The 25,550-nt window shown below is 42.8% G+C and overlaps 1 pseudogene and 1 gene segment (V, D, J or C); both read right to left on the bottom strand.

Moving 5' to 3' along the window:
- Positions 1–1,365: 1,365 nt before the first annotated feature.
- On the bottom strand, positions 1,366–23,878 carry LOC126060261 (immunoglobulin kappa variable 4-1-like). The segment is given in 3 exon segments: positions 1,366–1,518; positions 2,591–2,931; positions 23,798–23,878. Coding segments are annotated over 3 exon segments (543 nt in total).
- On the bottom strand, positions 15,136–15,949 carry LOC126060453 (immunoglobulin kappa variable 4-1-like; annotated as a pseudogene).
- Positions 23,879–25,550: the final 1,672 nt, after the last annotated feature.

Here is a 25,550-nt window from a genome sequence, read left to right as displayed (position 1 = left end):
CTCAGGACTCCCCACTTGGGTAATTTCTGGGCCTGTCTTCCATTTCCTTGGATCTTACATATGCTAGAATTAAATCTTTAATGTATGCAGTGACGTTAAACTGTCTGTCAGGATACAACGTGGCTTTAGAACTCAGACATTTTCTGGTCATAAATTTTTATCAAAAAGTGAGCCAAAAGTTGTCCATTGTCATCTGTTCTTGTTTTCATATATTTCCAGCATTTTGTATTATTTCACCTGGATTGTAGATCTCAGGAAACCAGCCCATCATTTAACCCATTTCCTTTTTTTTTCTTTATTTCAAATAGAAACTCTTCTTAAGAGAGGCTCATGTTTGTAGTTTTAGAGCTTCTTAGTTGATATTAGAGCTTCTAAGTTGACTTCTTTGTCTTTTCTACTTATTGGATCTTGATTTACATTGCTTGGTTCACAACCAATTGCCCATGTACTTTGCTTCCATATTCAATGATGGCTTTGCATAAACCCTCCAGGCCAAGTCTGGCTGCTCATATTTTCTAAATGGGGACTTTGCAATGTGAGCTGATCTTTATCAGGCAGGTGAAGGCAGCAAGATGGTGTTCCAGGCTCCTGTCCTCATGTTCCTTTGCTCTGGGTCTCTGGTGAGAAATGAAAAGTGCTTCAATCCCTTTAGAGAAGTTTCTTTGTAGAGCTGAAAAATGATTTCAGGACGTAGTGGTAAATAATGGGTTAATGATGTGTGACACATATTCCACTGAAATGCACATTTAAAAAGGTGTATTTTAATGTGCCTAGGAAAAAGTGTGTGCATGTATGTATACTAATTGTCCTCTCTGATCGCAGTGTCAGTGGGGACATCATGGTAACACAGACTCCAGTCTCCTTGACTGTGTCTCCAGGAGGAAAGGTCACATTCAGTACAAGTCCAGCGAAAGTGTTAGCAGCATTTTAGCCTGGTATGGGCAGGAAGCAGCACAGGCTCCTAAGCTGTTTATCTCCTTTGCATCTCACTAGACATCCGTGATCCCTAATGGGCGTCCTGGCGGTGGGTCTGGGACAGACTTCACTCTTACCATCAGTAGCCTCCAGGCTGAGGATAAGGCAGGTTATTGCTGTTAGCAACATTATGGCTCCACTCTCACAGTGCTTCAGCCTGGAACACGAGCCTCCTCCCAGGGCTGGAGGCCTGTGAGTCTTCACTGCACCAGCTGCTTCCTTCCTCCACAGTCCTGAACACGCACACTTCCTCTATCTGCCCCAGGAGCCTCATCTCCCAGACATGGAGTTTTCTCTCCAGAGTGATCCTCCTATTCAGATAGGCCTACATTTTGAAATGAGATATGAAATAAATGCTACAAGCCAACCAGGCCTGTCCCCTTGTCCCAGTTATACACCATTGGTTTGATCTTCCTTCTCTCCCTGATTACACAGCGTCTCTGGATTATCCTCGTGTGTCCGACGTTTTAGGTTCCAGGGGGCAGATCCTGCTGAGTAGGAGCCAGAATCTCTGCTGCCTCCGAGGAGAGACAGTCTCCCTAGCTGCAGGGACAGTCAGGTTCTCATCTACACTGAGTGGGAACAGTATTTGGGTTGTCAGCATAAACCGGAGCAGGGACCTACAGACCTCATTTACCACACTTCCTCTACACATCTTGTTGTGATGCTGGACAGGTTTCTGTAGCACTTGCAGATTAATACAGACTAGGAAGAAAGGCCTGGTCATCTACTTCTGAGAAATCAGCCAGTGAAAACCCTGTGGATCACAACAATAATATTGTTCATTGAATTGTCATGAGTCTTGGAGTCACAAGGTGGCAGCTAACAACAGGAAAGAACCGTGATTTCCTTCAGTCACTAAATTAAACTTGCCCACCCAAGGGATTAATGTAAAGAGGAATTGAGAACTAATGAAAAAAGAACATGGGAAAGCTGTCACATGTTTCTAGAGTAAAAGGGTTAATGAGTTAGAGTCTCACCGTTGAAAGAATGAGTGCCACTGACAGAAATGGAGAGGAGAAAAGGGCAGTAAAATGGGAGCTTAGAGCAAGAAAACACCTTCATTGCCATTGACCAGGAAAGCTTTGTTGGAAAACAGGATCCACGGAAGGAAAAAGTAAGAGAGGAATATTTCGTCCTGTAAGGGAGATTTTAAGTATGAAGGGCCCCAGTTTAATACTGGGTTAGGCCCAGAGTCGTGAGGGGTGACTGATAAGAAAGAAAAAAGTCCAGAAAATCTAAGAATTAAAATGAGAACATTTCAGAGGCAAGGAAGCACAGGGAAGAGAGAACTAACTGATCTTTCAGGGGGTGAAACACACTGGATATTTCCCCAAATCTGTCATGTGATCTGTACTTGTGAAACAAGCAAGTTCCTGTGATATGAAAACTCCTGACAAAGCCTACAAGAGATTTTTAGAGCATTCTTTTTTCTATAATTTCCCACAAAAGGGGATCCAGAAGAAGCCACATCCCTTAAGTTTCTCCTGAAACCTGCACATACTCCAAGGAATTAGTCGGGAAATGTGGTCTTTGAGGCAGAGAGAGGAGGCGTGCACTTTCAGGGCTGAGCAGAAAGGAAGCAGCTGGTGCACTGAAGACTCACTGGCTTTACCCTCGGGAGGAGGTTTTTGTTCGAGGCTGAAGCACTGTGGGTGTTAGCACTATAATAATACAGCTGACAGTAATAAACTGCGGCGTCTTCAGGCTGGAAGTTGCTGATGGTGAAAGTGAAGTCTGTCCCTGACCCACTGCCACTGAACCGGTCAGGGACCCCAGATGCCCGGCTGGATGCATCGTAGATGAGCAGCTTAGGAGCCTGGCCTGGCTTCTGCTGGTACCAGGATAAGTAGTTGCTCACACTCTGGCTGGCCTTGCAGTTGATGGTGACCGTTTCTCCTTGAGACTTAGCCAGAGAGGCTGGAGACTGGGTCAGCACAATGTCCCCACTGGCACCTGCAATCAGAGTAGACAATTACCATGTATACATTCATACACACACTTTTTCACGCATACAACAAAATATACCATTTATACCACAACATCTAGTGATATTAAATATCAACAAATAATTGGTTCCATTTTACAAATAACTGTATTAACATTATATGTTAAAATCCTTTATCCAGTGTCGAAAGATACTACTCTGGAGAGGTTGAAACACTTTTAATTTCTCACCAGAGGCCCAGAGCAACAGGGACATGAGGACCAGAGTGTGTGGCACCATCTTGCTGCCCCTGCCTGCCTGATGCAGATCAGCTCCCATAGCAAAGGCCCTGTTTATAGTATCTGAGCAGCCAGCCTGGTGTTGGAGGGGCCTATGCAAAGCAGTCAGTGAATGGAAAGCAAATTACATGGGAGATAGGTTGTGAAACTAGCCAATGTACTTCAAGAGCCAAATATATCACATAAAGTATAATTTTATGAAGAGAAAAAACAAAGCAGGATAGTAGAAGGTCTAATACCTCTCCAAAAAACAAAAAAAACTTGTAGTCCAGCACATTCCAACTCATGAAAACCAGATCTGTTACACAGTAGAGTTTCCCCATAGGGTTTTCTTTCCTGCATTCTTTATAGAAGCCGACTGACAGGCTTTTCTTCCAGGGTAGCCCTGGGTGTGTTCAAACTGCCAATCTTCAGGTTAGCAGCCCATTCAGCTGCTTGAAACACCTAAAATCTAACGAATAGCTTCAATTTTAACAAAAAACCATTTGAAATGGGTTCAGGTTCCATAAATGTTGGACTAGTTTCCTCAAATCAACGGTTTTGTGAAACAGTAAAAAATGCTAGAAAAAAATAGAAGAAAAGTAAAGAACACGGGAAATTTTTGTCTCAGTGTTTGATAAAAATTTATAGCTAGAAAATGTCTGAGCTCTGAAGATACTGTATCCTGAAGGATACCTAAAAGACACCGCAAGCACTTGAGATTGGAATCCGGGGCTATGGAAGGGCCAGGGAAATGGAAGACAGGCCCCGAATTTACTCGTATTGAAAGTCCTCAGGAAGCCCATACTGAGCTAGGGTTCCAGAGGGCTCAGATCAGAAAGGAAATATGAACCAATGAGAAAGTGGAACCTATCATGCCCACAGTGGGTAGGACCTGATAAAAGGGCTCTAGAATCATTTGTGGAAATGGAGAGGAAAAATCAAGCAGGATTTCCTTGTAAAGTTGTGACTGAATGCCAACTCTTCAAAGAGTTTCATTCCAGGTGTGGATGGCCTCGGTGGGCCTGGAACTCTTCAGCCTTGAAGGTGAGACTTCATTTCTCTTACTTTGGATATATTATCAGGAGGGAGCAGTCCTTGCAGGAGATCATGCGTCATAAGGTAGAGGGTCAGAGAAAAAGGGAAAGAGCCTCAAAGAAATGGGCTGACACAGTGGCTGCAACATTGGGCTCAAACATAGCAAAGGCTGTGAGGACGGCTCAGGACCAGGGGGTGTTTCGGTTTGTTGTACACAGAGGGTCACTATCAGTTGGAACCAATGTGATGATGCAGAACAACAACATGATATGAATACAAATGTGATGCAACAGAAATAACCGGGAACAAAAGGAGCTCTGTTCATACTTCACATTTGGGCATCATATGAGTTTATTCAAAGAAACAAATGACATACTTAACATTGTATGCAAGGTACAGAAACCAAAAGTGGGGACACTTCAGACCTGAAGAAGAACAAGTTGAATTTCTACAAATTAGTAATGCAGTCACCAAAATTTTAAAACTCAGCAGCAGACAGACTTCCATTTGTAGGCTAGATGGAATAACAAGGGCAAGATTTACCACCATGTATGAAACAATCAAAAAATAATTAACTAATTAAAAATTATATTTAACAGTTAATACACTCAGCTCCTAGTCCTAGCCTCAAAACAAATAAAATAAAATAAACAAAAACCTGGCGATCTACTTCTAAGATTAATCATTGAAAACCATACCATTGACACACATGGGGTCACCATGAGTCAGAATGAAGTGGCTTTTCATCTTACAGAAGTGCATCGCTAGGCCTTTCTTCAAGGACCCAGAGGTGGATTCGAACTCCTAACCTTTCAGTAGTAGTCTAGCACAAACATTAGCTCCACATCACTAGTTAAACCTTCATTTGGGGAAGATAATCCAAGACCATAAGTGCCCATCACTGCCATATTCAAAGAGTGAGTCAGAAAAGAGCACCTACAAGATTTTCTCCCACAACCCTGTGCTCTGAGACTTTCACTATCAAAGTGCCTGGCTCTTGCCGTAAATGTCCCCTCACCACCATCCCACCCTGGGCTCAGCCCTGCTGATCTGAGACTCATAAACAGACCCTTTTCTGGAGGGTGGTTGCTGAACAACATCACACGAGAGAGAAGCTGCAGGATGGTGACACCGTCCAGAACCTCAGGCTCCTGCTCTGCTCTGTTCCAGGGGAGAGGGTATTTTTAAACACGGAGATGGAGTTTTCTATTCAGAATAATCCCTCCATTCAGAGCTACGATTTTAAAATGAGATATGAAAAAATGCTACAAGTGACACGGGCCTGTCCGCCTATCGCAGATAGAGATTATTTTGGTTTGGTTGTTTCTTGGATCCCTGATTGCAAATCTCTGGATCATCCCATGTGCCTGTCATTGCAGGTTCCTGCCAGCAGATGGCGATGACACAGTTTCCAGGACCTTGGATGTCTCCCCGGGAGAGAGTCCCCAGCAGCTGAAGGGCCATAATTCACATGATTTGGACTCACTGAATTTAATTGAGAGATGTTATAGGCCTATCTTAGCAAGTGTTTTAAAAGAAAAGTATTTCCTGCTGTTGTTTGGAGGGTGTCCTCTAAGTGTCAGCTATGTCAGGATGGTTGATAGCCTTGTTCAGTCTCCTGCATCCCAACTGACTGCACTGCATGCTGGACGTGCTACAGAGCCTCTACTACGCTGAGGCCCTCTCAACGCTGGCCGAGTCCATGTACCTGGTGTATGGGCCACACCAGTATACCTGGGGGTGGAATGAAAGTCCAGAACTCAAAGAGGCCTACCAGTTGCTTCGTTCCTTTAAGAAAAAAGGCACACAGTAAAGATGCAGAGATAGAATGTATATTCTTCCCTACACCTTGTCTATGGGGTACACAACGTTTATCTTAAGGGGGGACAATATTTCACACCATTTTGTGCCAGCCGTAAAGGGTACTTCTCAGAAATAAGAGCTTAAGATCACCTTCAACTAGGGGACATCAGCCACCAGACCTCAGCCAACATGTTGCCTGGCATCCCAGGAAGAGCCTCCGGGTCGTTTTCAGACCCCCGAGCTCATCTTGACATGATCCTGGATTTGTGCTCTACTTAGCCAGTTACCATGTTGTCAGCTGAGACTCCTGGTGACCCCGTGTGTGTAAGAGTAGAACTGGGCTCCATAGGGTTTTCAGTGGCTGACTGGTCTGAAGCAGGCCAACTTGCCTTTCTCCTGATAAGCCTCTTGGAGACTCAAACTTCCAGCCTTTTGCTCAGCAGCCAAGTGTTTGAACTGCTTGCACCACCCAGAGCCTCCTGAGCTCTAGTTCAATAACCTGCTGCTGTTGAGTCACTTCTGAGTCATAGAAACCTTTTTGGACAGAGTAGAACTGCCCCATAGGGTTTCTTTATGGAAGGAGGTGATCTAGTTAACCCACTGCCCTTGGGTGGATTCTGACTCATAGCGGCCCTGTAGGACAGAGTTGAAGTGCTCCATAGAGTTTCCACGGGTGTAAATCTTTAACGGAAGAGAACTGCCCCATCTTTCTCCTGCAGAGCGGATGGTGGGTTCAAACCACAGACCTTTTGGTTACCATCCAAGCACTTTAACCACTGCAAAACCAGGGCTCCTTGTTAAGAGGGCCAAACATTGGAGAGTGGAGATTCTGTACTTCTTTTGTATTTAGGAAACCCTGGTGGCGTACTGGTTAAGGGTTAGGCTGCTAACCAAGAGGTTGGCAGTTTGAATCCACCAGGCACTCCTTGGATACCTTATGGAGTGATTCTACTCTGTCCTTTGGGATCACTATGAGTCCCTTTCCACTCCACCACAAGTTTGGATTTTGGTTTTTGGTCCTAAGTCAGCAGGACACCAGGGGGCACTCAGGTCAAATTCTTGACATGTTTCTCCTGTTTCAGCTTGGAGTCCAAAATGTCTGTATTTGCCTGACACATTAAAGTGTTACTGTTATAAAACCAAGAAAACCAAACTCACTGCCATTGAGTCAAATTCTTCCTGTCTCTCTGTCTCCCTTTTCCTGTCCCTGTCCCTCTGTTTGCCTGCAGATATCAATCTCGGGCAACTTTTATAAGAGTTTTTCCACTATCTTTTTTTTTTGTACAAGTTCTGAGGGTAAAAGAGCTTTGTTACGAGCAATATTAATAGTACAGTTTGAATCCAGGGTACATCAGTTTTAATGAATCTTGTACCTTTAGTATCAAGCCAGAAATAAAAGATATTGCTCTTTTGCTACTCAGAAATATTATTGAGAAGTAAACATTTGTTATATTTTTTTAATATAATCAACAAGTTTTGCCCTTTTAAAAATGAAAATAATTCATAAAAAAAAAAACCCATTATCTTCATGGTCCTTCCAAATAATGGTTACTCTATGTGTGTCACAGCAGAAGTGAGCTCCACGGGGTTCCCTTCCCTGTAATCGTTATGGAAGCTGATTTCCTGGCCTTTCTGTGGTGGCACTGATGGGGGGTTTGAGTCATCAATCTTTGGATTAGTAGGTGAGTGCAATCTGTTTGTGCCACCCAGAGACTGCTTGAATCTTTACTTTGCCTTAAATAAATAATGCTGGTGCATTCTGGGACGGACAATTAAGATTAATTCTCATAATTAGTTTCAACTTTCACCCAGGACTGCCAAGATATTCGGGTATGAGAGAACCAAATAAGGAGGTTCCTAATTTCCAAGGAAAAGAATATGAAAGAGGAGTGAGATCTGCCCAAGTAAGTTTCTATCTAGGTCTTATAGCCTCTAAATTTTTCTTCAACTTTATGATTTTCCCTGACTATTCTAGGGAGCTCAAATTTCTTTAATGAGGTTTCATTTTATCATATCTTGTTATTTCATTCTATCCTATTTAATTCAATTCGATTTGATTCAAATTGATTTGATTATATTTGATTCATTACTGAACATAACAGAACAACTTTATATATGCATATAAAGAAAGACAAATAAGATAGATTATTCATCAAGGTCAACAAGTGGTTACCAGGAATATTCATATTCACTACCTGAGGCATAAAAATTCTTTCCTCTTTTCCCCTTGCCTTAAACTGGGCTATTGGCTGTGTATGTATAAGAGACAATTTTTTCTTTCCTATCAAGCTCTTTTGAGTTGAGGCTCTTTAGGAGTTTCATTCACTGAGTCCCAGGGAAAGAGAGTTTGTAGCACTAGATTCCAACATTCTTAATCAATTAACCTGGTATCACCATATACCAGACAATATTTTTTAGCAGGAATCTGTTTTTTTTTTTTTTAATTGTACTTTACATGAAGGTTTACAGAACAAACTTCTTTTTCATCAAACATTTAGCAGACACAGTGTTCTATGACATTAGTTGACCACCCCATGATATGTCAACACTTTCCCTTCTCAATCCTTTGTTCCCTATTGTTATCTTTCCTATTCTCTCCTGCCTTTCAATTCCTGTCCCAGGGCTGCTGCACTCCTTTAGCCTTGTTTTGTTCGTGGGTCTGTTCAACCTTTGGCGGAAGGGTAAACTTCAGGAGTGAACTCATTACTGAGCTGAAAGCATGTCGGGGGCCATACTCTCAGGGTTTCTCTAGTCTCTGTCAAGCCAGCAGGTCTGGTCTTTCTTTCTGAGTTAGAATTTTTTCTACATTTATCTCCAGGTCTTTCTGGGAACCTCTATTTTAGTCTCTGTCACAGCAGTCAGTGATGGTAGCAAGACACCCTGCGTTGTACTGGACTCAGTCTGGTGGAAGCTGTGGTAGATTTGGTCCATTAGTCCTTTGGACTAATCTTTCCTTTGTATCTTTAGTTTTCTTCATTATTCCTTACTCCCAAAGCAGTGAGACAAGTGGAGTATCCTAGATGGCAGCTCACAGGCTTTTAAGACCCCAGACACTACTCACCAAAGTAGAATGTAGAACATATTCTTTACAAACTATGTTATGGCAGTTGAGTTAGATATGCCCCGAGATCACAGTCCTCTCAGCCCTCAGCCCAGCAATTCGGTCCCTTAGGGAGTTTGGATGCATCTATAGAGCTACCATGACCTTGTCTTGTACAAGTTGTGCTGGCTTCTGCGCTATTGTGTACTGCCTTACCCTTCACTAAAGTTTCTACTTAACTACTGGATACCAGACAATCTCGAATGATCTCAGGTCCAGCTCATTATTTGCAGACACTCTGTGGATCAACATGGTGGGTGTGGGGAATGATTCCTTTTTTAGGTTAGCTGAGCGAGAACCATGCAGGATGGCCCTAGACACTCATCTGTCCATCTTCAGGGTCTCTGATGCTTTCTTACAGTGTCAGGGCCATGTGCATTGTGTCCTTGACATGAATACAGCCTTCTACAATCCAAAGTGACCACTACTCTAGGCAGGACCAACTTTCTGTCTGTTGGTTTTCCTCTAAACGCAGAAGACACTTAATTAATTGCTCACAGGAGAGGCCCACCCTCCCCTTGGTCCTCTCCACACTGCTGTACCCACCAAGGGATTTGCATATTGTTCCCCAGGGAGGACCTTCCCTGACAAAGTCTGAGATATAAGTTCAGCTCTAATCTGCCTTTCCTTACCCGGACTCCTCAGATCAACTTCTAAAATGAGGTTTCCTGCTCAGCTCCTGGGGCTGTTAATGCTCTGGATCCCTGGTGAGGACAGAAGGGGGATGGGAAAGGAGAAGGAGGTGGGGAGGGTCAGCTCTCAGGGCACCACTTCTTCCACTGTGCATTCTGTTCTCAAGTTAGGTGAGGATGTCACACACACTGTGGGGGAAATATGGTGTTCAGACCTGTGAAACTCAGGAGAACAAGAACAAGAGGGACCTGATCTCTGGTGAAGATTTTAGAAAAGAAAGGGGCTCTTTTATGCTTGGCATTCTCAGGCTATTTTTCTTTTTTTTTAATTGTCTGGTTTAGGGTATGTATAATAATTTCACACACACACAAACACACTCACACAAAACAATTAATTAGCCTGAAATAAATAGCGAAAGGGAATCTTGAAAATCCTCCTTAATATTGGCATGTAACCTTTCACTTCTCTCTCATAATTTTAACTTGCAATGGGCATACTGTGGTGACTCACACTCCAGTCTCTCTGCCAGTCATGCTTAGAGAGCCAGCCACCATCTCCTACAAGTAGAGTCAGACCCTCCTATATAGTGATGGTTACACTTATCTGAACTAGGACGAGCAGAAGCCAGGCCAGCCTCCACAGCTCCTAATCTATAGGGCATCAAGCCTGTTCTCTCGGGTCCCAGTGGGTCAGGAGCAGATTTCGCTCTGAAAATCAGCAGGGTGGAGGCTGAGGATATTCCAGTTTATTACTGACAGTGAAGTATATGACTTCCTCCCACAGTGGTCCAGCCCTGCACGCAAACCTCTCTGCTTGGGGTGGCCTAGCTGCCCAAATGCGTGGCCTGTGTGGGGAGCAGTCCCAGCAGATTCTCTGAGTCTGCTAAGAGGAAGACGTCGGAGACCTCAGGGGAATAGGTTGAAGCTGAGGACTCTAGACCCTGTGTGCCTCTGCTACACCTCAGATGCTGCCTGTTCATGGCTGGTCAGCTCCACCAGTCTTGACATGGCAGAGCCAGCAGGGAGAATGGAGGACGTCCAAGTGCCTCTGAGCAACTAGACAAGATGTCAGGAGAGCTGACTGAGAGCTCATCCTAATCCTCCTGCCTGTGTACATTTGTCAGTTAAATTTGTTCAGCATGACAGGCATACATTTGACAGAGACAGTAGCAGCACAAGTTGAATACATGTGGAGGTTAAGTAGGTTTTTGTATATTTCATCAGGATACTATTTGATGATATTTAGCCATTAGTATTTTCCCACTTTCCCAACACCCCGCTTCTTATTTTACCACTTGCGGTTCCCCTTGAATTAAGATGGTTGAAATATCATTCTATATTAAATGTTCTCAGGGGGAGTGTGGCTGAGAAGAATTGGTGAAGATGCTGGTTTTTGACATTCCAGAAATCCTTTTGTAAATGTATAGGAAACACAAGAGGCTAATTCCGCAACCGTTGAATTTCCCCAATTACTTTGTGTTGAGAAAAATGATTTCGAGAAATTTTGTAAGTTGGGTTTGAAAAATAAAAAGCAGAGTGAAAGATGTAGAATGACATTTACCCCATAAACTACTAGAAGGATACAGAATGACAGAAATGTTTTTCTTTCTAAAGGTAAGAATTTTAAGACTCTGTCCATATTTATGCCTATTCCCACGAAAGGTAATCCAACTAAATGTGGAAATCATCAAACAATATTCATTCAAAGTGGCTACAGCATTATATTGGCAGGGAACTGCTAGAAATACAAGCCAGATTCAGACGGCAACCTGGAACAAGGGATATCACTGCTAATGTCAGATGGATCCTGGCTAAAAACAGATAATACCGGAAAGATATTTTGCTGTGTTTTATTGACTATGCAAAGGCATTCCACTGTGTGATTTGTGACATATTCTGGATAACATTGCAAAGAATGGGAATTCCAGAACACCTAAATGTGTGCTTGAGGACCTGTGCACAGGTCAACAGGCAGTCATTCAAATAGAATAAAGAGGTGCTGCATGGTTTAAAGTCATAAAATGTGTGTGTCACAGTTGTATCCTTTCACCATACTTATTCAGTCTCTATGCTGAGCATATAATTTGAGAAGATGGATTATATGAAGAAGAATGAGGAATCAGGATTGGAGGAAGACTCTTTAGCAACCTGCATGATGCAGATGACACAAACTTGTTTGCTAAAAATGGAGAGGACTTGAAGCATTTACTGATGAAGATCAAGGACCACAGCATTCAGTATGAATTACACCTCAACGTAAAGAAAGCAAAAATCCTCACAACCAGGCCAATAAGTAACATCATAATAAAAGGACAAAACACTGATATTGTCATGGCTTTCATTGTCCTTGGATCCATAATCAATGACCATGGAAGCAACATTCAAGAAATCAAAGGATGCATTGCACTGGGCACGTTGGCTGCAAAAGACCTCTCTAAAGTGTTAAAAAGCAAAGGTTTCACTTTAAAGACTGAGATGCATGTGAGCCAAGCCATGATGTTTTCATTCACCCCCTGTACATGTGAAAGTTGGGCCATGAATAAGGAAAACCAAAGAAGAATTGATGCCTTTGAATTATTGTGTTGGTGAAGAATATTGAAGATACCATGGACTTCTAGAAGGAACAAATTTGTCTCGGAAGAAGTACAACCAGAGTGATATTTAGGAGGGAGGGTGGCGAAACTTCGGCTCACATACCTTGGATATGAGGAAGGTCCTCAAAGTGACGGATTGACTCAGTGGCTACAATAATGGGCTCAAGCATAACAAGAACTATGAGGATGGCCTAGGACTGGGGAGTGTTTCATTGTGTTGTTCATATGGTTGCTGAGAGTTGGAACTGACTGGATAGTACCTGACAACAACAACAAAAATGAGTAATATGCTGATGAGATTTTTTTTTTTCTGCAACTCCGAAAATCAGAAATGTAAAATGGTTAGTATGAATAGTAACATTCAAGGTGAAAAAACATTGATAAAAATCTGGTACTGTCAAATATTGAAATATATTCTTATCAGTCAGGGATTTTGATTGCAAAGAAGAGAAACCAACCAAGTCTAAACTAAGCAGAAAATGAAATGATTACTGGGTGACATGCAGATTTGAGTGAAATTGTACAGATCATGGTGTAGAAAATGTACATGAAATGAGCTGGGAAAAGCACAGTTCATGATAAATCAGAGAAAGAGGTTGTTTGTATATGATCCCACCACAGCCACAGATGGACTGGCTCTACCAGCACTGGACACCAGTGATGGAACACTGGATATTGGAAGCCTCTGCTACCACTCTGTTTGCAAACATTGTTGACTCTGTGAATTGAGCATTAGTACCATTTCCTCATGAGCAGTTTCAATAAGTGCTCTTCAAGAATGTATTTCCATTCCAAACTGTAATTGACCAAAATCAAACCCATTACCATTGACTTGATTCTAATTCCTAGCAACCACATGAGTTACAGAGCAGACCCGAGCTCCATAGACTTTTCTGTGCCGTAATCTTCATGGAAGCAGACCACTAAGCCTTTCTTGTGCGGCTCCGCTGGGTGGGTCCCAACTGCCAAGCTTTTAGTTTAGTAGCTGAGCACGAACTATTTGCACCACTCAGTGACCTGCAGCAATTATGTCAGGAAAACTAAAATATAACTATTGTTATCAGAGAATCAAAAAAAAAAAACATTTTTACCATATTCAAATAGTACTGCCCTATTCAAAAAGTAAGAAGCATGCAGTGTAGAAGTTTTTGAACCAGAATCCATTGATATAAGGATTTCACCATTACACTCCGTGGTTCTTTGCATAAATGTTTCTTTGGCACACCCCAACCTGAGCTCACATCTGCTGATCTGTGAAGTACAGAAACTGTTGAATCAGTGTGTGCTGTCTTGGGCATGTTCTCAACAGTAACAACAAGAAAACAACACCCTTTCCCATCAAGTTGATTCCAACACACAGTGACATATAGGACAGAGCAAAACTGCCCCATAATGATCCCAAGGTGCGGCCAGTAGATTTGGACTACTGACCTTTTCGTTAGCAACCATAGCTCTTAGTCACTGTGCAACCAGGGATAACACAACCAAGCTGAAAAAAAAGAAAAAACAAAGCTATGAAATAGAGTTTCTTGGGGGATGGAATCTGAGCAACATCACACAAAGAGAAGCTGCAGGATGGGCACCACCCAGATGCTAGGCTCCTGCTCTTCTATGATCCAGGTGAGACAAAACCTAAACATGGAGTTTTCTCTCCAGAGTGATCCCCCTATTCAGATAGGTCTATGATTTGGAAAGAGATGTGAAATAAATGTTACAAGCCACACAGGCCTGTCCACATTACCCAGTTAGAGACCATTTTGGTTTGATTTCCCTTCTATCCCTAATGGCACAGTATCTCTGGATCATCCTTGGGTGCCTCTCATTTTAGGTCCCAGGGGGCAGATTCTGCTCACTAGGTTCCAGAATCTCTGCTGTCTCCCAGGAGAGAAAGTCTCCATTAGCTGCAGGGCCAGTCGGAGTCTCCTCTACACTGACTGGAAACACTACTCAGGCTGGCATCTGCATAAACCTGAGGAGGGAACTACAGGCCTCATTCACCTCACTTCCTCTATGCATGTTGTTCTGATGCTGAACAGGTTTCAGCAGCACTTTCAGAATAGTAGAGACTAGAGAGAAAGGCCTGGTGATCTAGTTCAGAAAAAGCAGCCAATGAAAACCCTTTGGATGACAACAGTCGGATCTTATTGTGCATGGGGTCATCATGAGTCAGGGGTTGACAAGATGGCAACTAACAAGAAGAAAGAACCATGATTTCCCTCAGTCAGTAAATTAATCTTGGGCGCCCAGGGGATTAATTTAAAGAGGAATTGAAAACTAATGAAAATAGAACATGAGAAAGGTGTCACATGTTTCTAGGGTGATAGGGTTAATGAGTTAGAGGCTGGCCTTTGAAAGAATGAGTCCCACTGAAAGACAAGGAGAGAGGAGAAAAGGTCAGTAAAATTGAAGCTTAGAGCAGGAAAACACCTTCATTGACATTGACCAGGATGGCTTGGCTGGAAAACAGCATTCATGGAAGGAAAAAGTAAGGCAGAAATACTATTTTCTGTGAGGGAGGTTAAAAATATGAAGGATCCAGGTTTAATATCGGGTAGGTGCAGACTTGTGAGGGATGATGGTAGAAAAAGGAAAAAGTCCCATAAAATAATGAATTAAAATGAGAACTTTCTAGAGTCAAGAAGGCACAAGGAAGAAAGAACTGATCTTTCAGGGTAGAAAACTCACTGGACCCTTTCCCGAATCAGTCATGTGATCTATCCATGCGAAACAAGGAGGTTTCTGTGATATGAAAGGTCCTGAAAAAGCCCACGAGGGATTTTCACAGCATTCTTTTTTCTATATTTTACCACAAAAGGGGATCCAGAAGAAGCCACATCCCTTAATTTTCCCTTGGAACCTAGAAATCCTGTAAGGAATTCTTCAGGAGATGTGGCCTTTGGGGCAGACAGAGGAAGCGTGCATATCAGGGCTGAGCAGAAAGGAAGCAGCTGGTGCAGTGAAGACTCACTGGCCTGTAGCCCTCGGGAGGGTTTGTGTTCGAGGCTGAAGCACTGTGGGAGGTGGATTATTATAACCTTGCTGACAGTAATAAACTGCGACGTCTTCAGCCTGGAAGTTGCTGATGGTGAGTGAAGTCTGTCCCAGACCCACTGCCACTGACCCGGTCAGGGACCCCAGAACCCCGTTTCGATGCATAGTAGGTGAGCAGCTTAGGAGCCTGTCCTGGCTTCTGCTGGTACCAGTTTAAGTAGCTGCTCACACTCTGGCTGGCCTTCCAGTTGATGGTGACCGTTTCTCCTTGAGACTTAGCCAGAGAGGCTGGAGACTGGGTCAGCACAGTGTCTGCACTGGCACCTGCAATCAGAGGGGACAGTTACCATGTATACATTTTTACGGACACTTTTTCACACATACGTTAAAATATACCATTTATGCCAAAACATCTAGTCATATTACAAATCAGCAAATAATTGTTTCCATTTTGCAAATAACTCTCATTTCCCACTACATGTTAAAGTCATTTTTTTTCAACTCTAGAAAGATAGTACTCTAGAGAGATTGAAACACTTTTCATTTCTCACCAGAGGCCCAGAGCAACAGGGACATGAGGACCAGAGTGTATGGCACCATCGTGCTGCCCCTCCTGCCTGATGCAGATCAGCTCCCATAGCAAAGGCCCTGTTTATAGTATCTGAGCAGCCAGCCTGGTGTTGGAGGGGCCTATGCAAAGCAGTCAGTAACTGGAAAGCAAATTACATGGGCGATAGATTGTGAAACTAGCCAGTGTACTTCAAGGGCCAAATATATCACATATAGTATAATTTTATGAGTAGAAAAGATATAGCAGGGTCATAGAAGCTCTAATATCTAAAAGAAAAAAACTTGTCGTCCAACGGATTCCAACTCATGACAACCACATGTGTTACTAAGTAGAGCTGCTCCATAGGGTTTTCTTGTCTGTGTTCTTTATAGAAGCAGACTGACAGGCTTTTCTTCCAGGGTACCACTCAGTATGTTCAAACTGCCAGCCTTCAGGTTAGCAGCCCTTCACAACTGCTTGAAACAGCTATAACCTATTGAATAGCTTCAATTTTAACTTAAAAAAAATTTAAATCATTTTAGGTTATATAAATGTTGACTAGTTTCCTCAAATCAACAGTTTTCTGAAACAATAAAAAATGCTGGGAAAAAAACAAGAAAAGGGAAAAATATGAGAAATTTTTGCCTCAATGTTTGATAAAATTTATAGCTAGAAAATGTCTGAGCTCCGATGATACTTGTATCCTGAAGGATACCTAGAAGACACTGCAACCACTTGTGATTGGATTCCAGGGCTATGGAAGGGCCAGAGAAATGGAAGACAGGCCCCCAACTACTCGAATTACTCGTATAGCAAGCCCTCAGGGAGCCTATATCGAGCTAGGGTCCAGGAGGGCTACATCACAAAGGAGTGTGAACCAAAGAGAAAGTGGGACCTATCATGCCCACAGTGGGTAGGACCTGATAAGAGGGCTCTAGAATCGTTTGTGGAAATGGGGAGATAAAAAAACAAGCAGGATTTCCTTGTAAAGTTGTGACTGAATGACAACTCTTCAAAGAGTTTCCTTCCAGTTATGGATGGCCTCGGTGGGCCTGGAAGTCTTCAGCCTTGAAGGTGAGACTTCAGCTCTCTTACTTTGGATATATTATCAGGAGGGACCAGTCCCTGCAGGAGATCATGTGTCATAAAGCAGAGGGTCAGCAAAAAAGAGAAAGAGCCTCGAAGAAATGGATTGACCTGAAATAAATGCTACAGCAACAGAGACCTGTCCACCTATCACAGTTAGACTATTTGGCTTCATTGTTTCTTGTATCCCTCATTGCACAGAATCTCTGCATCAATCCGTGTGACTGTCATTGCAGGTTCCTGCCAGCAGATGGCGGTGACACAGGCTTCTCAAGTTCCTCTGGAAGAGCTTCCATCAGCTGAAGGGCCAGTCAGAGTCTTCTCTACACTGACCTGAGAGGCCACTTAACCTGGGGAGACTCCTAAGGCCCTCATTCACTTCACTTCCACCCGCGTTGATGGGGTGCCCGCCCGCTTCAGTGATGGTGGTCTGAGGCCAGCTTCACTCATCATCATCCTCACCAGCAGATCAAAGATAGGAGAACAATCTGCTGTGTTCGAAAATCAAGATATCCTCTCATAACTATGTGACCCCAGATACAAACCTCTTACCAGGGCAGAGGTGGGAGAAGGTCTCACTTACTAGGCACTCTCACAGAGCTTGCTGTTGTTTATTTGTTTTGATCACGCAAAAAAGTTGCCATGAAGTAGTCAGAAAATCAGCAACTAGGCCTTCTCTGGCTCCAAAAGAGAGCAGGCCTCCAGCCCTTCTTGCTCGCTTCCTTTGAATCTGCTCTCAGCCTTCACTCTGGGCGTCACTAGGTGGCCATTTGCAGTCCCATCTGACCCTCTCTAACCTGTATCAACCCTGACTCCCAAAGGCCTTTACTGCTGCCCTGGAACAGCACATCCTCTCTAGGCCAAAGGCTAGAGCCACTATCCCCTGGGCTTTCGGGTCCCTGTTTCCCCTCTCAAGTTTATGTCAGAGAAAACATCTCAAGAACGAGAAAATACTAATTAGATCCCTGCTTGCCTTTTGTATAAAAGCAATGCAAGTTATATTATCCTAAATACGTTGAAAAAAAAAAAATTCCTAGTATAAAACTGAGTAACAGAAAATAAGGCCCTTCAATTATAAGAAAACTTAAAAAATGGAGTGTCTCCTTTTTTTTTTTTTGTATTTTATAAGACAGAATTTTACCTTTTTCTTAGAAGAAGTTTTTAACAAATTTGTTTTGGCTTTCTCTGTACCCCTCATATTCCCATTTTCCTACTTCTTGTTAGCTGCCACTAAGTTGATATTCAACTCATATAAAAAAAAAAAATTTTTTTCCATTTAATTGATACCCACTGTAAATTCCAAGCTTCTCCTTTATAATAACGCCCTCACCCAAACCAAGAACGCGACAGCCCCTCCCTTATTTCATCACATTCATTTTGCAAAACCTAAACCCTGGAAAAAACTCCACCCTCCACACACCTGCATCCATGTTCCTAATGTGGCTGGAGAAAAACACATAATTATTCTGATTCTCTCATTGTAAATTCATGCACACTACCTCAGGACAGCCCTTAATCCTGCCTCACTATGTTCCTTCCTTTACCTGGTTAGTTCAGTCTCAACCTTTCTCTTTTCTTTTCTCTTCAGGTTTTAACACCTACTTCTCATCCCACAATTCAGCAAATGACCTCATTTCCTGTGTCTTGAAAGAGCTTCCACTAGCTCCTCTCATGCATCTTCTGATCCACAGGCGTCTACACCCCATGTGCTGCCTGCCTGCCTTCCTTCCTTCCTTCCTTCCTTCCTTCCTTCCTTCCTTCCTTCCTTCCTTCCTTCCTTCCTTCCTTCCTTCCTTCCTTCCTTCCTTCCTTCCTTCCTTCCTTCCTTCCTTCCTTCCTTCCTTCCTTCCTTCCTTCCTTCCTTCCTTCCTTCCTTCCTTCCTTCCTTCCTTCCTTCCTTCCTTCCTTCCTTCCTTCCTTCCTATTACTGTAGATGAGCAGACAGCCCTCCTACCTGAGGCCAAGCCCTCTGCTCCTATATCCCCGTCCCTCCAAGGGCATCTTGGCATTCCACACCTCTCTTTCCTGAGTTATCCATGTTCCCCTCACTTTAGCATCATTTGTGTCAGCATGAAACGTCATTTTTAAAAACTCTGCTCGTTTCACATCCCCCTCCAGTTATGTCCTGTTTCACTCATTGAAAGACTTCTATGTAGTCACCAAACCAAGGCCGTGTCTTTTCATACTCCCCAAATTATGCGATCTCCACAATTCTTTCTACCACCAAGGCCATATTTTCCATATACTGATCCTTCTTTATTTCCAACTTTGTCATTCTAATCACCATCCTGATTGCATATTCAATCAATTTCAGACCCCAGAACTTGGTAAAAATCTTTTATTTCTTCATCTTTGGCCTTAGTGGTTGGTGGGTAAATTTGAATAATACTTGTATTAACTGATCTTACTTGTGGGGCTGTAGATATTATTCTGTCACTGTCAGCCTTGTACATCAGGATGGATTTTGAAATGTTCTCCTTGAGAAGAGTGCAACGCCATTCCCTTCAAGCTGTCATTCCTGGCATAGAAGACCATACGATTTTCCGACTCAAAATGACCAATACCAGTCCATTTCAGCTGACTAATGCCTAGGATATTGACCTTTATGAATTCTATTTCATTTTTGACAATTTCTCATTTTCTAAGGCTCGTACTTCATACGTTCCACATTTCAATTATTATTGGACATTTTCAGCTGTTTCTTCTCATTTTGAGTCAAGCCACATCGCCACACCAGTGTCCCGAAAGCTTGACTCCATGCGTGTCAATAAAGTCAACTCTAAGGAGGCAGCTCTTCCCCAGTCGTCTTTTGAGTGCCTTCCAGCCTGAGGGGCTCATCTTCTGGCACTGTAACAGACATTGTTCTCCTGCTATTAATAAGGTTTTCACTGGCTGATTCTTTCAGAAGCAGACCACCAGCTCCTTCTTCCTAGTTTGTCTTAGTCTGGAAGCTCAGCTGAAATCTGTCCACTGTGGTGACCCTCCTGGTATTTGTATATCAGCAGCATAGCTACCAGCATCACAGCAATACGCAAGTCCCCACAGTATGACAAACTGACAGACGTGAATTCTGTATCTAATTTCTGGAAATTTTTTTTTCAGATCTGTAGTACCCTGCTTTTAGTTTTTGTGCCTTGCGTGCAATCTAAAGTTTATCATTTATTTCTTTAAATAAACTCACACAGCTCCCAAATCTAAAGAGTGAAGAGGATGCCTTTTGTTCTCTGTTATTCCAGTTGCATCACCTTCATATTCATATCCCAGTTATCTCATGTTCTTGGGTGTTAAGGATCTCTGACTTCTTGGTGGTATCAGTCTTTGAAAAATTATTTGTGAGGTGTCCTCAGGATTTATGATGGGTTTGCCCTCTTCCAGAGCAGCTTCCACTTGTTGGACCTATCTATGGGGCTTCCTTAAACAAATTTCCAGGTTGGAGAGTTCCAGAATCTCCTAGGCCATATATACCTGGAGTGAAACTCATTGGAAGGTTGACTTTCAGACACAACTTCCCAAGGAAATCTTGCTTATTTTTTCCTGTCCATTTCCACAATGGCCCTAGAGCCCTTTGAGCATTTCCTAGAAGCTGTGGGAAGGATAGGTTTGCTTTCTTTGCTTCACACTGACTTTGGGATTGTAGTCCTCCCCTCTTGGCTCTAGCACAACATAGGGTTCCTGAGGACTCCCCACATGGGTAATTTCTGGGCCTGTCTTCCATTTCTCTGGATCTTACATACCCTAGAATTAAATCTTTAGTGTATGTAGTGAGCTTAAACTGTCCTTCAGGATAAAAAGTGGCTTTAGAGCTCAGACATTTTCTGGCCATAAATTACTATCAAAAAGTGAGCCAAAAGTTCTCCATTGTCATCTGTTCTTTCCTTTATACATTTCTAGCATTTTGTATTATTTCACCAGGATTGTAGATCTCAGGAAACAAGCCCATCATTTATGGACCTTGAACCCATTTCATTTTTGTTTTTCCTTATTTCAAATAGAAACTCTTCTTAAGAGAAGCTAATGTTTGTAGTTTTAGAGCTTCTTAGTTGATATTAGAGCTTCTAAGTTGACTACTTTGTGTTTTCTAGTCATTGGCTCTTGATGTACATTGCTTAGTTTCAAAACCGACTGCCTGTGTACTTTGCTTCCATATTCAATGATGGCTTTTCATAGACCCCCCAGGCCAAGTCTGGCTGCTTATATTTTTTAAACGGGGACTTTGCAATCTGAGCTGGTCTTTATCAAGCAGGTGAAGGCAGCAAGATGGTGTTACAGGCTCCTGTCCTCATGGTCCTGTTGCTCTGGGTCTCTGGTGAGAAATGAAAAGTGTTTCAATCCCTTTAGAGAAGTTTCTTTGTAGAGCTGAAAAATGATTTTAGGACATAGTGGTAAACAATCAGTTAATGATGTGTGACATATATTCCACTGAAATGCACATTTAAAATGGTGTATTTTAACGTGCCTAGGAAAAAGTGTGTGTATGTATGTATAGTAATTGTCTTCTCTGATCACAGGTGTCAGTGGGGACATCATGGTAACACAGACTCCAGTCTCCTTGACTGTGTCTCCAGGAGGAAAGGTCACCATCAGTACAAGTCCAGCCAGAGTGTTAGCAGCATTTTAGCCTGGTACCGGCAGGAAGCAGCACAGTCTCCTAAGCTGTTTATCTCCTTTGCATCCCACTAGGCATCTGAGATCCCTGACTGGCGTCGTGGCAGTGGGTCTGGGGCAGACGTCACTGTCACCATCAGCAGCTTCCAGGCTTAGGATGAGGCAGATTATTGCCGTTAGCAACATTATGGCTACACTCTCACAGTGCTTCAGCCTGGAACACAAGCCTCCTCCCAGGGCTGGAGGTCTGTGAGTCTTCACTGCACCAGCTGCTTCCTTCCTCTCCAGTCCTGGACATGCACACTTCCTCTATCTGCCCCAGAAGTCTCATCTCCTAGACATGGAGTTTTCTCTCCAAAGTGATCTTCCTATTCAGATAGGCCTACATTTTGAAATGAGATATCAAATAAATGCTACAAGCCATCCAGGCCTGTCCACTTGTCCCAGTTAGAGACCATTGGTTTGACCTTCCTTCTTTCCTTGATTACACAGCATCTCTGGGTTATGCTCGTGTGTCTGATATTTTACGTTCCAGAGGGTAGGTCCTGCTGAATAGGTGCCAGAATCTCTGCTGTCTCTAAGGAGAGACAGCCTCCCTAGAGCAGGGACAGTCAGAGTCTCATCTACACTGACTGGAAACGCTATTTGGGTTGTCAGCTTAAACAGGAACAGGGACCTTCAGGTGTCATTTACCACACTTCATCTATACCTGTTGTTGCGTTGCTGAACAGGTTTCAGTAGTACTTACAGATTAATACAGGCTAGAAAGAAAGCCTGGTGATCTACTTCTGAAAAATCAGCCTGTGAAAATCCTGTGGATGACAGCAGTCAGATCTTAGTGTTCATTGGGTTGTCATGACTCAGGGGCTGACAAGATGGAAACTAACAAGAAGAAAGAACCATGATTTTATTCAGTCACAAAATTTATCTTGGGTGCCCAAGGGGTTAATTTAAAGAGGAAGTAATGAAAAAAGAACATGGAAAAGCTGGCCCCTGTTTCTAGAGTGATATGGTTAATGAGTTGGGGACTGGCCTTTGAAAGAATGAGTGCCACTGAGAGAAATGGAGAGAGGAGAAAAGGGCAGTAATATGGAGCTTAGAGCAAGGAAACACCTTCATTGACATTGCCCAGGAAGGCTTGGCTGGAAAAAAGAATCCATGGAAGGAAAAAGTAAGAGTGGAAGATCACTTTCTGTGAGGGAAATTATAAACATGTAGGGCTCAGATTTAATACTGGGTTAGGTCCAGAGCTGTGAGGGGTAATTGCAGAGAAAGGAAAGAGTTCCGGAAAATAAGGGATTAAAATGAGACTGTTCTAGAGTAAAGAAGGCACAAGAACTAATCTTTCAGGGTATAAAACTCACTGGACCCTTCCCCAAATAAGTCATGTGATCTATCCTTGTAAAATAAGCAGGTTCCTGTGATAAGAAATCTCCTGAGAAAGCCTACAGGAGATTTTTAGAGCATTCTTTTTTCTCTAATTTCCCACAAAAGAGGATCCATAAAAAGCCGCATCCCTTAAGTTTCTCCTGGAATCTGCACATACTCCAAGGAATTAGTCCGGAGATATGGCCTTTGTGTCAGAGAGAGGAAGCCTGCGTGTTCAGGTTGAGCAGAAAGGAAGCAGCTGGTACAGTGAAGACCGTTTGGCCTGTAGCCCTCCGGAGGCGGTTTGTGTTCGAGGCTGAATCACTGTGGAAGGTGCCTTATTATATTGCTGACAATAATAAGCTGCAGCATCATCAGCCTGGAAGTTGTTGATGGTGAGAGTGAAGTCTGTCCCAGACCCACTGCCACTGAACCGGTCAGGGACACCAGATTCCCGGCTAGATGCCCTATAGATGAGCAGCTTAGGAGCCTGTCCTGGCTTCTGCTGGTACCAGGCTAAGTAGCTGCTCACACTCTGACTGGCCTTGCAGTTGATGGTGACCGTTTCTCCTTGAGACTTAGCCAGAGAGGCTGGAGACTGGGTCAGCACAATGTCCCCACTGGCACCTGCGATCAGAGTAGACAATTACCATGCATACATGTATACACACACTTTTTCACACATACATTAAAATATACCATTTATACCACAACATTTAGTGATATGACGTATCAGCAAATAATTGGTTCCATTTTGCAATTAACTGTCATTTCCACTCTATGTTAAAATAATTTTTGAACTCTACAAAGATACTACTCTAGAGAGATTGAAACACTTTTCATTTCTCACCAGAAGCCCAGAGCAGCAGGGACATGAGGACCAGAGTGTGTGGCACCATCTTGCTGGCCCTGCCTGCCTGATGCAGATCAGCTCCCATAGCCAAGGCCCTGTTTATAGTATCTGAGCAGCCAGCCTGGTGTTGGAGGGGCCTATGCAAAGCAGTCAGTGAAATGAAAGCAAATTACATGGGTGACAGGTTGTGAAACTAGCCAATGTCCTTCAAGAGCCAAATATATAATGTAAAGTATAATTTTATGGATTAGAAAAGACAAAGCAGGGTCATAGAAGCTCTAAAATCTGTCAAAGAAAAAAAAAAAAGAAAACTTGTAGTCCAGTGGATTGCAACTCTCAGGGCAACCCATGTGTTACACAGTAGAACTGCTCCATAGGGTTTTCTTTATAGAAGCAGACTGAGAGGCTTTTCTTCCCGGGTGCCCCTGGGTGTGTTCAAACTGCCAACCTTTAGGTTAGTAGCCCATCACAACTGCTTGAAACACCTAAAATCTAATGAAGAGCTTCAATTTTAACTTAAAAAGAATTTTAAATCGGTTCAGGTTACATAAATGTTGGACTAGTTTCCTTAAAACAACAGTTTCGTAAAACAATAAAAAAAGCTGGAAAAAATTGAAGGAAAGGGAAGAATATGGAAAATTTTTGCCTCAATGTTTGATAAAAAATTTATAGCTAGAAAATATCTGAGCTCTGAATATACTTGTATCCTGAAGGATACCTAAAAGACACTGCAAGCACTTGAGATTAGATTCCAGGGCTATGGAAGGGCCAGAGAAATGGAAGACAGGCCCCGAATTTACTCGTATTGAAAGTCCTCAGGGAGCCCATATTGAGCTAGCGTCAAGGAGGGCTAAGATCTCAAAGGAAATGTGAACCAAAGAGAAAGTGGAATCTTTCATGCCCACATTGGGTAGGACATGATAAGAGGGCTCTAGAATCATTTGTGGAAATGGAGAGGGAAAAACAAGCAGGATTTCCTTGTAAAGTTGTGATTGAATGCCAACTCTTCAAAGAGTTTCTTTCCAGGTATGGAGGGCCTCGGTGGGTCTGGAACTCTTCAGCCTTGAAGGTGAGACTTCATTTCTCTTACTTTGTATATATTATCAGGAGGGACCAGTCCCTGCAGGAGATCATGTGTCATAAGGTAGATGGTCAGGGAAAAAGAGAAAGAGCCTCAAAGAGATGGGCTGACACAGTGGCTGCAACATTGGGCTCAAACATAGCAAAGGCTGTGAGGACGTCTCAGGACCAGGGTGTGTTTCGGTTTGTTGTACACAGAGGGTCACTCTCAGTTGGACCCAATGTGATGATGGAGAACAACAACATGATATGAATATGAATGTGATGCAACAGAAATAACAGGGAACAGAAAGAGCTCTGTTCATACTTCACATTTGGCCATTATATGAGTTTTTTCAAAGAAACAAATGGCAACTTTAGCATTGTATGCAAGGTACAGAAAACAAAAACGGGGACACTTCAGATCTGAAGAAGAACAAGTTGAATGTCTACAAATTAGAAATGGAGTCACCAAAATTTTAAAACTCAGCAGCAGACAGACTTCCACTTGTATGCTAGACGGAATAACAAGGAGAAGATGTACCGTCATGCATGGAACAATCAAAAAATAATTAGCTCATGAAAAATCATATTTAACACTTAATGCACTCAGCTCCTAGTCCAAAAACAGTAGCCTCAAAATCAAGTAAAATAAAATAAAATAAACAAAAACATGGCGATCTACTGCTGA

Source organism: Elephas maximus, chromosome 17 (genome assembly GCF_024166365.1).
Source record: "Elephas maximus indicus isolate mEleMax1 chromosome 17, mEleMax1 primary haplotype, whole genome shotgun sequence".
NCBI lineage: Eukaryota > Metazoa > Chordata > Mammalia > Proboscidea > Elephantidae > Elephas > Elephas maximus.
The sequence above is the reverse complement of the archived record's forward strand: the minus strand, read 5'-3'. Positions and strand labels throughout refer to the sequence as shown.